The sequence below is a fragment of the Cataglyphis hispanica genome, chromosome 17 (assembly GCF_021464435.1).
Source record: "Cataglyphis hispanica isolate Lineage 1 chromosome 17, ULB_Chis1_1.0, whole genome shotgun sequence".
NCBI classification, from domain to species: Eukaryota; Metazoa; Arthropoda; class Insecta; order Hymenoptera; family Formicidae; genus Cataglyphis; species Cataglyphis hispanica.
The window spans coordinates 4,922,629-4,938,156 of record NC_065970.1 but is presented as its reverse complement, the minus strand read 5'-3'; the positions used below and the strand labels follow the sequence as shown (position 1 = coordinate 4,938,156).

The 15,528-nt window shown below is 27.1% G+C and overlaps 1 protein-coding gene and 1 pseudogene across 1 annotated transcript; both read left to right on the top strand.

The window, feature by feature from the left end:
* The window catches only part of LOC126856063 (proto-oncogene tyrosine-protein kinase ROS-like), a 29,198-nt pseudogene that overhangs the window by 3,062 nt on the left and 10,608 nt on the right, over window positions 1–15,528 (top strand).
* LOC126856030 (proto-oncogene tyrosine-protein kinase ROS-like) lies at window positions 8,490–13,806 on the top strand. Its single transcript, XM_050604190.1, is given in 10 exon segments — window positions 8,490–8,641; window positions 9,228–9,321; window positions 9,443–10,087; window positions 10,329–11,321; window positions 11,323–11,780; window positions 11,938–12,048; window positions 12,227–12,444; window positions 12,735–13,205; window positions 13,432–13,711; window positions 13,714–13,806. Coding segments are annotated over 10 exon segments (3,474 nt in total). The 5' UTR covers window positions 8,490–8,502; the 3' UTR covers window positions 13,779–13,806.

Here is a 15,528-nt window from a genome sequence, read left to right as displayed (position 1 = left end):
ATTTACCTCAAAAAGTTCGACTTAACAAAGTGGGAGAACGGTGTAACTACAAATGATGAAATTTCGAAAATAGAAGATATTAATATTGATTATTTAACTGTACTACCGTTTATGGGGTATGTTAACTATTATCTATATAAAATAAATGAACAATGTCTGAAAATTTGTATTGATTTGTAGTTTCTCAACAATTTATATGGTTTTGTAATTAAAATCAAAAGATATAAAAAAATAAGAAATTAATATAAATTTAATTTAAAAATTTCCAATATACATTTTATATAAAATTTTCTTTTGCTTATCGTAAAATAACGTTTTACATCGTAAAATATCGTAAAAAAACGTTTTATAATAAAATAATGCTTACATTTTTTTAGAACTTTGTGTGAAATAAGTTATACTATTGAACCTAGGATAATGCATTTGGATCTTTATGGACGAGATACTCGCTACTATGAGAAAAATTTAAGTTTTGTGTGCTCTTTCTCCTTCGATAAATATGTATATATAAGAGATATAAAAATTGACACTATGAATACTAAGGAACCGCTAATTTACTGGCTATTACGCGATCACTTGATTGTGACAAACTTTAATGTTTCTATGTGCAATTTTATTTTACGAAACAGAGAAGTTGACATTAAAACACACTTTTTGTTTTTAACGATTGACAAAACAAACATTTATATTTCTGCATATAATCATATTGATCGATCTCATAGTATATTCAGTATTTTGCGAATGAGAAAGTATTATAATTATAATCATATATATGTTTTGAAAAAAAAATATGCACTTCTCGAAAGCAAAGACACATTCAAATACGTACAAAAGATATATAATTTGACTTCAGAGATTGATAAATTGTATGCTTTCGGTGAATCTTTGCAGTCATATCCTTCGATGAGATGCCTGATACCTGACAAAAATATTTATAAAATACAAATAGTTCTGGTGACGGCAAACAGCATTATCTTAAATCTTCCCGAGCCGGTCCCCAAGAACGAATGCAAAAGATACAACTTACCTAGCACTCTATATACTATCTACGTAAGCTATTGTTTGGACAATAAGCTTAACAAGTTCAATAATTTCACTGTAAAACATATAAGCGATATTACGAGATTCGAAATTTAACGCCGCATACAGAGTACAAATTGCAACTAGCCATAAGCAATTTTTACTTTGATCGGTTATCGATAGATCCGTTATTCGGCTCGAAAGTGATATTGAAAACTGAATCGGGCAAACTCGACGCACCAGAAAATGTGACAATTCAGGCTCTGACACCTACTACAGCAGCAGTTTCTTGGATGCCGCCTAAGAAACTAAACTGCGTGGCCGTGATTTACGAAGTATATTGGACGTCAATTATTTTGTTAAACAATACGCGAAAAATACACGAATCCTTAATTATCAATAAAACAGAACATAAGGTAGACGACAAATTTTTCACATTACTCGAATCGTTGATACCAGGACAGATATACGAGATATATGTACGCGTGTATCCAGTAAACTTCAGTGATTTTTATAGTGACAGTTGGCGCGAAACCTTGTATATGTATTCAGAACCAAACAATATAACTTTGAACGGAGTTAACATAAGCGGTATGAATATCTCGTGGACTCCTAGCGTTAATTTGACAGTTCATTATGAATTGGAATACAAAAATGTTGAGATGCAGAGGTGGCAAATTGCAAACAATTTTAAGGTGAATAATGAAGGGAAAGTAATGTACTGTATAAACAACTTGCTACCGGGAACTCTATACGAGTTTCGTTTGATATTGAAATATCCCAAGTACGAGAAAGACTTTATATGGCCATCTGATGGAAGATTTACTTTTTCAACACTTACAAGTATGCAAATGAAGATATTATAACAATTTATGCATATTTTAAATATAAAAGATGTTTATAGAATTTTAAACTTAGTAATTTTTAATAATAAAGTTACAAATAGAAATGTATGTTTTTAAATAAAATAAAAATATTAAGGTTCATTTTTGCATAACAAAGGTGATATTTCAAGCAATTTCAGGTAACGGTGTAGTTACGCAATATTACCAATATATATCAGGCCTTGTTGCTATAGTTATTATAATTTGCGTCTGCTACGTTTACTATTGTAAGTATATTTGTGAGACACATTTGGATACGCATCTTTAAATATAGAAATAGATTATATCTTATGTAGTATATAGAGATTTTCTAAGAACAGTTAATTTATTTGTTAAAAAGAAAAATATATAATTTTTACAATGCATGTTATTGGAAATTACATATTGCAATTTTGTAACAGTGTGTCGACAACACAACAAATGTAACGAGCAAGATTTAATAATGACGAACATCGAATTAGCAATTCTACATAAGATACCAAACGGTAATGTTCAAGTCAATATGTTATACAGTCCTACATTGGAATATAATTCAGATGAATATGTACTGACCAAAATCGAACGTGAGCAAATCAGACTAGAAAAACTTATAGGTAGCGGCGCATTTGGAAAGGTAAAAATTAATTTTTTATATGTAATATTATAAGTTATTAGTTTCTAGTTTAACATAAATTGAAATGAATTAATTTCTTGATAAAAATAATTATGTGTATAACTTTTTATAATAAATTATAAAAATTTTTTTGATGAAATAACATACACATGGATTCCATTTTGAATTTTTCGTTAAATTATTTAATACAATAAATGAAATAATATTCCTTGACATTAAACTATATATCTTTTAATTAAATATAAATTTAAATTAATTTCAAATATTATGCAGGTGTACCAAGGGAAAATAAAAAATTTCGAAAAATCGGGCGTAGAGATACCCGCTGCCATAAAAATGCTTCGAAAAAAAGCTTCTTCGCAAGAGAAAAAGAAGTTTTTAGATGAAGCCAGACTTATGAATCATTTCCGACATAAACACGTGCTAAGATTGTTGGCCGTCTGCTTAGACCAAGAATCTCCATTAATTGTGCTGGAATTAATGGAAATTGGTGATTTGTTACAATATTTGAGAGATAATCAAAAAATTCAACCGTCAGATTCGCACGCTCTACGTCTGCAAGATTTGTTTACCATGTGCGAAGATGTTGCGCGAGGATGTTGCTATCTGGAAGATTTACGTTTCGTTCATAGAGATCTTACATGTCGAAATTGCTTAGTATCCGCGAGAGATCGAGAGAATCGTATCATCAAAATCGGTGATTTTGGACTAGCTAGAGACGTTTACAAAGATGACTATTACCGAAAGGTAAATATAATTATTTAAATAAAATAAATTTTTTTAGAAATGTTTGGCTTTTCTTCTTTTATCGTAATAATTTGGTATATTTTTACTTTAATTATAACATTTAAATAAAATAAATATAATATAAATAATATTTTTATTTATATAAAACAAGATATAAATAAACGTTTTACATTCTAGCACGAATATTTCTAAATTAAAAGTGACAACTTGAATTAGAACATTAATTTCACTAAAATCGCATGTTTTAGAAAGGGCAAGGTCTGCTTCCTATTCGTTGGATGGCACCAGAATCTTTGGTGCTTGGAATATTTACTTCTCAGAGCGATGTTTGGTCGTTTGGGGTTCTAATGTGGGAAATTACATCGTTGGGTGAACATCCCTACACTGGCAGGACTAATCTGGAAGTGATAGACTATGTACGCGCTGAAGGCAGGTTGCCAATGCCTCTAAATTGTCCACCGACTTTGTACGAGTTGATGCTGCGTTGCTGGAATCCAGCAAATGATAGGCCAAACTTTAAGCTTTGTCTCAAAAATATTATAACTCTAAGAAATAGTATAGAAGATACCTTACTGAGTCAAATGGATATTTTATAAAAAAATTAAATTAATTAATAATATCATTCTGCGAATGATCCAATGAAAAGCCCAACGTAAGAAAAATAATTATAAATAACTAATATTATGCCGTTTCCAAATTTAATCTTAATATGTTAGATTTATCAATAAAAATAAGAAAGGTATTTTTCAATTTTATATTTTCAAAGACTGTAATGATTAGAAAATACAGCACTTGTTCTTACAATTAATAACAATAAATAACGTGAAATTGATTCTAGGTCCTTTCAAATAACTACAACAAAACCTTTCTTTCTCATGGTTCTAATAATTTATCGTTTGATTTTGCTACAATAGTTTTAGAAATAATGTCTATTTTATATTATATGAGCAGCTTATATTTTATATTTTCTTTTTATTTTAATGCTTAAATAAAATACATAATTATATTACATTAATATATATAACATTTTTTAAAATTAATGCATAATTTTAGAAAAGATTATGATAAATGTTCGGATTAATTTACATCTCATGGATCATTTGAATTTTTACATATATTGTAGAGTTACATATTTGTTCATTCCAAAGTAACACACACTATGAATTTTGTGCGCTGACTTTTTATTATTAAATTATTTTTATATTTTTATACTATAATAAATTATTATAAAATTATATTTTATAAAATTGCATTTTTTTAATTTTCTAATTTTTTTATTTCTTTCCCTTTTCTTTCATTCAAAATCTGAGTGTACAACTGAATTTATTTTAAAAAATGCATGTAAAAAGAGAATATAGCAGAAATTGCACAAATTTATTACAAAAAAGAATAATTTTTTTACACGACATCCCGATTAAACTCGACCAGCGATAAATTCATCTGAGATAGCAATTTTAAATTCATATCATTCTTAATCTCTTTTCTTCCATAGGTTAAACAAAAAAATTAATAATTTGAGCAATATTGAAAACATTAAAAACATATTGTAGGTATCGATAAACCGATTAAATTAATCAAAATTTGATCTAAATGTGTGTTCTCACACATCTTATATTTCTTCCAGCAATTTGTCATTCCGAAGCAATTGTTGCTAAATTATTTCATGTACTATGATATATGTATGCGCAGGATATGAACGTATACAAATATTTGAAAATATTTATGTAAATATTTAAAGTATTACAAATACTTTAAATTATAAATTATTTGTTAAACGATTGATGTATCACAAAATATATATAGATTTTCGTTAAGTTAATTACTCAAGCCTGTGATCCGATTATTGAATTGCGCGTTCTTAATTCAGATCATATTTAGATCGTCGAAAAGTTGTACAATATGGTATCGGACAAAATATATTTAATTTTAAATATTATTATAGAAATAATTATTGCTGATAAAAAAATAGCAACAACATAGTGATTTATTATTTTAGACTTTTGTCATTACGCGCGTTCCTTGATTTAATTAAATATATATAAATTATGCGAAATACGCTCTATGAAGTTTATTGTCGCGATATATGTATGAAGTTAAATGTATATTATATATAAAAATTAATTACTTATTAATAATATTAATAATATGAAATTAAATAAATTTAAAAAATGTAGCTCTTTTTAAAGTAGCGGTGAGTATTTTTATAAAAAATAAAATGAGTCATAAGTGAAATGCAGCACATGAAAAATGATTGAATTTGGCAAAAGTCCATAATTTAAATTAGTTGGGCCTATGATTTTTATGATGATTACCAATCACAACTACGCAAGCGCGTTATGCATCGCTCAATGGTTCGAACTGCACGATAGAAACGTTTCAGTCCATCAAGAACGCCATCCACGAATAGTGAGTTCTTAAAAACACGCATAGTATATATAATATATATATAATATAATATAAAACACATATATATATATAATATAAAAGAAACTATTGTCAAAGTTGTGGTTTTTAATCAACAGATATAGAAAATATATATGATCTTGTAAAATTTGGCATATTACATGAATAAGAAAGGTAATGATTTATAAGTCAGTAATTTTCTGATTGTTTATAATTTTCTTGAACAATAATTATATATTTCACGTTTCTTTTCATTTGTTTGCTTTGCTACTAAATTATATAAAAAAAAACTATACAAGAAGAGATTGATAATATTTATATTATAATTTAATACAATTAAATACATACGTATTAGTTTTCAACGTCGTTTGACTTTTATGGAAAAAAGTAAGTATTTATTAATCAAAAATTTTATAACTTGATAATTTGTAAAATGCAGTGTAATTGGTTATAAAAATAAATTTTCAAAAGTAGCATTAGAAAAAATCTCTGATTGATGCATTAATCAAATTTTAAGAAATATTATACATAAAGGAACATCGATTTAATTAATACATCAGCATTATTCAGAATATTGATAGAATCACTATTCATAGCTAAATTGCCAAGGATTGTACGGGAACTGATTGAGCGCAAGTATTTACATAAAAAAAAAAATTATGTTGAAGACGATATATGTTTTACTATTAAAAGTGTTAATATTAGTGAGAGCGGATATCAAGTCAAAGAATCTGGATTCAGACTCCATGCAGGTAAGAGATTGCTTTGTTGAATAAAATTAAATGTTATTGTAGCTAACATTTCATTTGAGTAAGTAAAAAGGTATATGATAAAATATATATACTGCATAATAATAACATAAAACTATATAACACAAAACAGAGTAGAAGAGTATATGTAATGTTATAAAAAAAAAGACACATATAAATTAGAAAAAAATTTTTTTTAATAAATGTTATGTAGTAAAAAATTATTCCTAATTAAGATGGTATATTAAAATTTGATTATATTAGCTTTGTGTTTAAAAATAAATATTTTTAGTATTAATAAGATTTTCTGTTTCTCCGCTAAATTAGCACATATGACTAGATACACTTAAACTCATTTTTGTGTAATTTTCTTTTAATTACTAAGAGCTATTTATTTTTTTAAATATTTATAATTATTTAGTAATTTGATATTAATAATTTGTACTAAATTAATTTTTATGTAGAAAAATTAATTTAGAAAATAATCATCATCTCTTTTACGTTAAAGATACGTATACGTATACATATATGTATAACAAAATGGAGTTGTTAAATATCAAAACAAAATCTAGTATAAGTACAATGGAATTCGTATCAATTGACCCTAATAATAAAGCCAATGATCACAAGAATCAACAATATAATGAACCTAACCAGTCAATTTTGCTACGCCCCTTCGACTTTATATATAATTTTAATTGTACATATATTTATTATATGACTATATATATGCATACTTATTCAGTATCGTAAATTAATTATAAAATCATGTTTTCCAGAATTTGTTAAAAAATGTAATTATAACCGAAAAGAAATTTGATAAAAGTTTAAGTACAGAAATTTCTATGATCATAAAAAGACACTATTTATAACATTTAAAAAAAACATTAATAAAACTTTAAGATTGTTATCTCGCAATAGTACAATCTAAAATTTTATATTTTAAATTAACGTTAAGACATCCGACTATCTACAGTTGTAGCAATTGAAAACTTTTGGATATTCTGTACGCTATTGCCAAATCAACCGCAAATTGTTCGCAACGTTCACAAGCATCGTCTGCCCTTGTTTAATTTTTCGGTGAATAACAAGGATAAAATGATACTGTGAAATCTTTATTATTGTATTTCTAAAACTAAACAGTAAATAATTTCGATTTTTTTAAATAGAATTTTTAAAGTGTCCTACTTTGTATAGATTTTTTATCACTTTCTTCTTATTTTTCTAATTATTAAAATTTAAAATACAAAATTTTCGTATTTTTTGCGTATTCGACACATAGATATAAAAAGTGAAATTTTTAATAACGATTATCTCGCATTTGAGACGGTTAATTGTTTCTAAGTTATACAAACATGTAGATACCACATATATATAAATGTATATTAAATAATGTTTATTAAAAAGATTAATTTTCAAAGTCTTTTGTTAATTGTGATTTGCAAGACAACTACCTTAATAATAACAAATAAATTTTTGAAACAGTATTTATGTGTTAAGATAAAGTCTTATTTACAAAAGTTAACATACCAAGAAAACCAAATCGTTAAACAAAATTGTTTTCTAAAAGAATTATATTTTTATTATTAATTATTATTACATATATTATTTGTTAACAGAAGCTATTATGAATTCTTAATAATCCTCATTAATTTATTCTGCGTGATTTTTGTTATCTCATAAAATTGAGCATAGCTGCATGCATAGCAGACCGTTTGAATTAACAAACATCCAGAATTGAACCATCACATATTAATTTATATAATATGCTTATTGATCCAGACAGTCTTATTGACGTCTATTTGATGCTGCATAGCTCTTTATTTTTGATATAAAAATCATATCGTTTGATAAGCTAAAAGATATCTCAAAAAATAATAAAATCAGATTTTAAAAAATTTAACTACACAATATTTAACACATTATCAATCAGTAGAAGTATAAGAAAAAATATTAAGCCAATATGATTAAACAAACCAGAAATTTCATGGCAATTTTATTTATTTGTATATAATATTATTTATCATTAAAAATAGCGGAAGTTGCCGTGTTTTTGGTCCAGTGATGCTTACTTAAATCTTTTTATATGTTATACTTTATCAAGGATATTTTAGTGTCCAAGAATAACGATTCATCATTCACAAGTCATCCCCATAGTGTAAATGCAAGAAACAAAATTGATGAAATTCCGTTTGCAAATATGTCTGTAATCCCAGAATCTATTGGTAAGTTGCAAAAAAATAGTGCATAAATCGTTAAAAAATAATTCTACAACAAAAAAATTGTAAATATTATTTAAGAGATGATAAAAATATATAGATTTAAAAAAAATATCTTTCAACAGCAAGAAGAATATAAATTTCATTTTGTCGCAAAAGAGAAAAAGCTCTATATATTTTTTGTAAAATTATTCAACATTTAATAAAAAGCATTCAATTGTATCATTTTATTTTGTTTATTTTTTCTTTTTTTTAGAATAATTACAAATACTATACTACAAATTTTTTAATCAAAAAGATTTTTCCAAAAGACATTTAATGCTTTATTAGAAACTTTGTATTTTTTCTGTTTTAAAATAACAATTACTTTTTATCCTTATAAATTACTCAAACTTTTTTATATTATTTTTTTTATATTATTTTAAAAGTCAACACTTGCTGTACTAATTTCCATATTTTGCAATTTATGTTTATTTTTTTATTTTTGTTTTATTTTTACTTAAAATAGTTGTTTTTCTTCTGAAATACTAAGATGCTCACGTTAATGTTTTTATATAATTATAACAATAAGTGCAATCTTAAAATTTTCCAGAGAGCATTTTGAGGAAACCAACATCTCCCAGAGCATTTGTAGAGTTCCATAATGGATTCTTAAACGAAGAAGTTGACATTTCTGTGACATTCAGGTAAAAAATTTGAATTTGCAGTCTGTATTTATTTAAATTTAACGAAATATAATATAAAAACTTTGATTCTGTTATAATCATAGAAAATATAAAAATACCAAAACATCATTTTTTTTTATAGATGGAATCGGCCTGAATTTGGAGAAGAAGTAATACAAGGATACACAGTGCAGTGTTGGTTCATCGAAAACTTGGAAGAGATTCAAGTTTGTGACGACAAAAGTATCTTAGCCACAATATTTGAATGCACGGTGCACAATCTAAAACCTAACACGACGTACTATTTTCAAGTACGAGCGCTCACTAAAGTTCATGCGAGTCCTTACTCAGATTTAATTGATGTATCGACTACAAATGAAAATCCAATACCAAAATTGATTGTAATGGAACTTGAACATGGTATTCAAACATGGGATCTAGATCTAAAAAGCAACATTAGTCTCGTTGAGCAAACTGGCGTGATAAATATTGCTTACTCGATAGCGGATCATAAAATTTATTGGGGCAACTTTATTGGAGACCTAATGATGTTTGATGTTGATAAAAACAATAATACAAAAATAGCTAAGTTTCAATACATTGTGAGCAATCTCTGCATCGATTGGGTAGCAAGAAATCTTTACTGGATGGAAACATATGATTCCAATTTTGGTGCCCTCATTAAGTTCGACTTAACAATGTGGGAAAATGGCATCACCATATACAATAGAATTTCAAAAATAAAAAATCATTTTGATATCTGTCTAAATGTACTACCATCTATGGGGTATGTTAACTTTTATTAATTTAAAATAAATGAATAACGTTTTTATTAAAAATTTGTATTGATTTGTAGTTTGTCAATAATTTTATATGGCTTTGTAATAAAGATAAAATGCTATAATGAAACAATAAATTAAAACAAATTTAATTTTAGAATTTTAAATATTTATTATATGTAAGAATTTTTTTTCTACTAGTAGTAAAATAATGTTTTATAATAAATGAAATAATTGTTATCTTTTTAGAACTTTGTATTGGATAACTTACACTATGCCTAATGAACCTCAGATTACACAGTCGGATCTTGATGGAAAATACGCTCAAACGTTTCAGAAAAATTTGTCTACTGTGTGTTCTTTCTCAAGCAAGATGTCAGATATTATTGGAATACAAATTGACGACATGAATACTAAGGAACCGCTGATTTACTGGCTAATGAGTGATTTTTTGATTGTAACAAACATTAACGTTTCTATGTGCAATTTGATTTTACGAGACGAAGAAATTAGCAATAACACATTCTTCACATCTTTAACGATTGACAAGACAAACATTTACATTTCTGGAGTCACATATGACAGTTATCTCGACAAGAATTATGGAAACAATGATTATACATTTGTCTTGAAAAAAAAGTATGCTCTTCTCGAGAGCAAAGGTGCATTCAAATACATCCAAAATATAAGTACGGTTTTCGACATTCATAAATTGTATGCTTTCGGTGAATCTTTGCAATTGTATCCTTCGATGAAATGCCTGATACCTGACAAAAATGTTTATAAAATACAAATAGTGCTGATGACGGCAAACAGCATTATCATAAATCTTCCAGAGCCGGTCCCCAAAAACGGATGCAAAAGATACAACTTACCTAGCACTCTATATACTATCAACGTAAGCTATTGTTTGGACAATAAGCTTAACAAGTTCAATAATTTTACCGTAAAAACGTACGAGAGAGATTACGAGATTTAAAATTTAACGCCGCTTACAGAGTACACATTACAGCTAACCTTAAGCAATTTTTACTTTGATCGGTTATTGATAGATCCGTTATTCGGCTCGAAAGTGATATTGAAAACTGAATCGGGCAAACTCGACGCACCAGAAAATGTGACAATTCAGGCTCTGACTCCTACTATAGCAGCAGTTTCTTGGATGCCGCCTAAGAAATTAAATTGCGTGCCCGTAATCTACGAAGTATATTGGACGTCAATTATTTTTTTAAACAATACACGAATCCTTAATTATCAATAAAACAGAACATAAGGTAGACGACAAATTTTTCACATTACTCGAATCGTTGATACCAGGACAGATATACGAGATATATGTACGCGTGTATCCAACAAACTTCAGCAATCATTATACTGACAGTTTGAGCAAAATCTTGTATATGTATTCAGAACCAAACAATATAACTTTGAACGAAGTTAACATAAGCGGTATGAATATCTCTTGGATTCCTAGCGTTAATTTGACAGTTCATTATGAATTGGAATATAAAAATGTTGAGATGCAGAGGTGGCAAATTGCAAACAATTTTGAGGTAAATAATGAAGGGAAAGTATTGTACTATATAAACAACTTGCTACCGGGAACTCTATACGAGTTTCGTTTGATATTGAAATATCCCAAGTACGAGAAAGACTTCATATGGCCATCTGATGGAAGATTTACTTTTTCAACACTGACAAGTAAGCAAATGAAGATATTACATCATTTTAGGCATATTTTAAATATAAAATATTTATAGAATTTTAAACTTAGTAATTTTTAATAATAAAGTTACAAATAGAAGTGTAAGTTTTATATAAAATGAAAATATTAAGAATATATTTTCACGTAACAAAGGTAATACTTCAAGCATTCCTGGTAAAAGTATAGTTTCACAATATTACCTATATATTATATCAAGCTTTGTTGCTGTAATTATTATAATCTGCATCTGCTACTTTTACTATTGTAAGTATATTTGTGATACACATTTAAATACACATTTTTAATAGTAAAATAGATTATATCTAATTTAAAATATAGAGATTTTTAAGAAAAGTTAACTTATTTGTTGAAAAGAGATGTAAATTTTGCAATGCATATTATTGCAAATTACATGTTATTACATATTGAAATTTTGTATCAGTGTACCAACAACGCAACAAAAGCAACCAACAACTTTTGTCTCCGATAATGACCAACATCGAGTTGGCGATTCTACATGAGATACCTTACGGTAACGTTCAATTCAATGAGTTATACAGTCCTACATTAGAATATAATTTGAATAAATATGTATTGACCAAAGTCAAACATGAAGAAATTATACTAGAAAAACTATTAGGCAGCGGCGCATTTGGAATGGTAAATACTAATTTTTTATTGTAATTTTATTAATTTCCAAATCAATAGAATTTGAGACAAATACGCATTTTTCAATAAAATAATTATATGAATAACTTTTATAAAAAATAGTTTAATTTAATTATAAAATACAAATAATGCAAAATTTTTGTGAGATAGTATACACATGAACTTTATTATATATTTTTCATTAAATTATTTAATACAAAATAAAATATAAATATAATGTTACTTGATACTAAACTATATATTTTTAGAAAAGCATAAATATAAATTTTAAATTTTTGTAGGTATTTCAAGGTAAAGTAAAGAATTTAGAAAGACCGGGCACAGAGATACCTGTTGCCATAAAAAAGCTTCGAGAAAATGCTTCCTCGCAGGAAAAAAACAAGTTTTTAGAAGAAGCCACGCTTATGAATCAATTTCGACATAAACATGTGCTGAGATTATTGGCCGTCTGTTTAGACCAAGAATCTCCATTAATCGTGTTGGAATTGATGGAAACTGATCTGTTACAATATTTGAGAGATAATCAAAAATTTCAACCGTCAGATTCGCACGCTCTACGACTGCAAGATTTGTTCGCCATGTGCGAAGATGTTGCGCGAGGCTGTTGCTATCTAGAACATTTACATTTTGTTCATAGAGATCTCGCTTGTCGGAATTGCTTAGTATCCGCGAGAAATCGCGAGGACCGTGTCATCAAAATTGGCGATTTTGGACTGGCTAGAGATGTTTACAAGGATGACTATTACCGCAAAGTAAATATAATTAGTTAAATAAAATTAATTTTATAGAAATATTTTATTTCTTTTTTGTTTTTGGTCGTAATAATATATGTTACATTTTTTTTTAACAGAGAGAAAATGAGTAATATAAATTATTCCTAATTACATAAGACAGGAGATAAATGAACGTTTTTCATTTTAATACGAATACTAAATAAAGTTGGACAACCAGAAAATTAATTAAAATCACCTGTTTTAGGAAGGGCAAGATCTGCTTCCTATTCGTTGGATGGCACCGGAATCTTTGATGTTCGGAATGTTTACTTCACAGAGTGACGTTTGGTCATTCGGGGTTCTAATGTGGGAAATTACATCGTTGGGTGAGCAACCTTACATTGGCAAAACTAATCTGGATGTTATAGATTATATACGAGGTGAGGGCAGGTTGCCGATACCTCCAAATTGTCCACCAGCTTTGTACGAGTTGATGAGGCGTTGCTGGAATTCAGCAAATAAAAGACCAAACTTCAAACTGTGTCTAAAAATATTATAGCTCTAAGAAATAACGAAGAAGATATTTCATTGAGTCCAGTAAATATTATCTAGCCAAAAGAATTTAATTAATAATGTTATTAATAATTTTATTTTTAAACGATCCAATGAGAAGCTCAAAGTAAGAAAAATAATTGTAAATAAATAATATTTTGTTCTTTAATATAAATTTTAATATGTTAGGTTCATCAATAAAAATAAGAAATATATTTTTTAATTTTTCTAATTTGATAAATTTTTGAAAAGTACAATTCACATTTTTGCAACTATAAACAAATGAAAATGATGCTAAGTACTTTCAAATAACTGAAACAAAATTTCTTTTTTAATGGTTATAATAATTATTGCTTGATTGTTGCAATAGTTTTGGAATAATGTCTAGTTTAGGAATAATTTCATATTATATTAGCAATTTGTTTCATATTTTATATTTTTCTTACTTAAATGCTTAAATTATATAACATTTTTTAATATTATAATATATAATATAAAAATTAAGTTTTATAATATGTCCATTTAAAAATTTTTTAAAATTTCTTATTCCCTTTCTTCAAAAATGTTTATAAAATACAAATAGTGATGGTGACGACAAGCAGCGTTATCTTAAATCTTCCCGAGACGGACCCCAAGAACAGATGCGAAAGATACAATTTACCTAGCTCCTATCTACATAAGCTATTGTTTGGACAATAAGCTTAATAAATTCAATAATTTCACCTTAAAAACGTTCGAGAGATTTTACAAAATTTAAAATTTTACGCCGCTTATAGAATACAAATTACAGCTAGCCCTAAGCAATTTTTATTCTGATCAATTATCGATGAATTCGTTATTCGGCTCGGAAGTGAAACTGAGAACTAAACCAAGCAAACCAAGGTCGACGCACAGGAAAATGTGACAATTCAGGCTCTGAACCGACACCCACTATAGCGACAGTTTATTGGATGCCACCCAAAAACTAAACTGTATACCCGTGATCTACGAAGTACTACTGGACGTTAATTACTTTGGTTAACAATAGCCGACAGATGAACGAGTTGTTGCTTGTAAAAAATCAAACATAAAGTAGATAGCAAATTTTCACAGAGATCGGCAGAAATACATGGTATCTGTTCGCACGTGTCCAGCTAATTTCAGCGATCATTATAATGACAGTTTGAGAAAAACATTGTATTCGAAACCAATATAATTTTGGACGAAATTAGCATCAACAGTATGAATATCTTGAATTATATATATCGTGGATTTCTAGCGTGAATTTGACAATTCATTACGTATTGGAATTTAAAAACGTTGAGATGCAGGATGGCAAATTGCAAACAACTTTGAGGTGAATAATGCTGGAAAATTAATGTACTAAATACAAAATTTACTACCTATATACCAAAATTTATTAGGAATTCTATACGAGTTTTGTTTGATATTGAGGTACGTATCAGAAAGTCTTTATGGCCGTCTGATAAAAGATTTATTTTTTCAACATTGACAAGTAAGCGAAAGATAGATCATAACATTATATATTTATTTTAGACATAAAAATTAGATATAAAAATGCTTACAGAATTCAAAAATTTATTAAATTTTAATAATAAAATTATAAGAGCAGTGTAAAATTTTTAAATAAAATGATATTAAGAATCTATATTTTTGCATAATCATGGTGATATATTGGACATTCCTGAAATATTATCTATCAATCATATTAAGCCTTTGTCGCTATTATTATAATCTGCGTTTATTAATTTTATTATTATAAGTATATTTTTGATATACATTTAGGTCTTTAATTAGAAATAAATTAAAA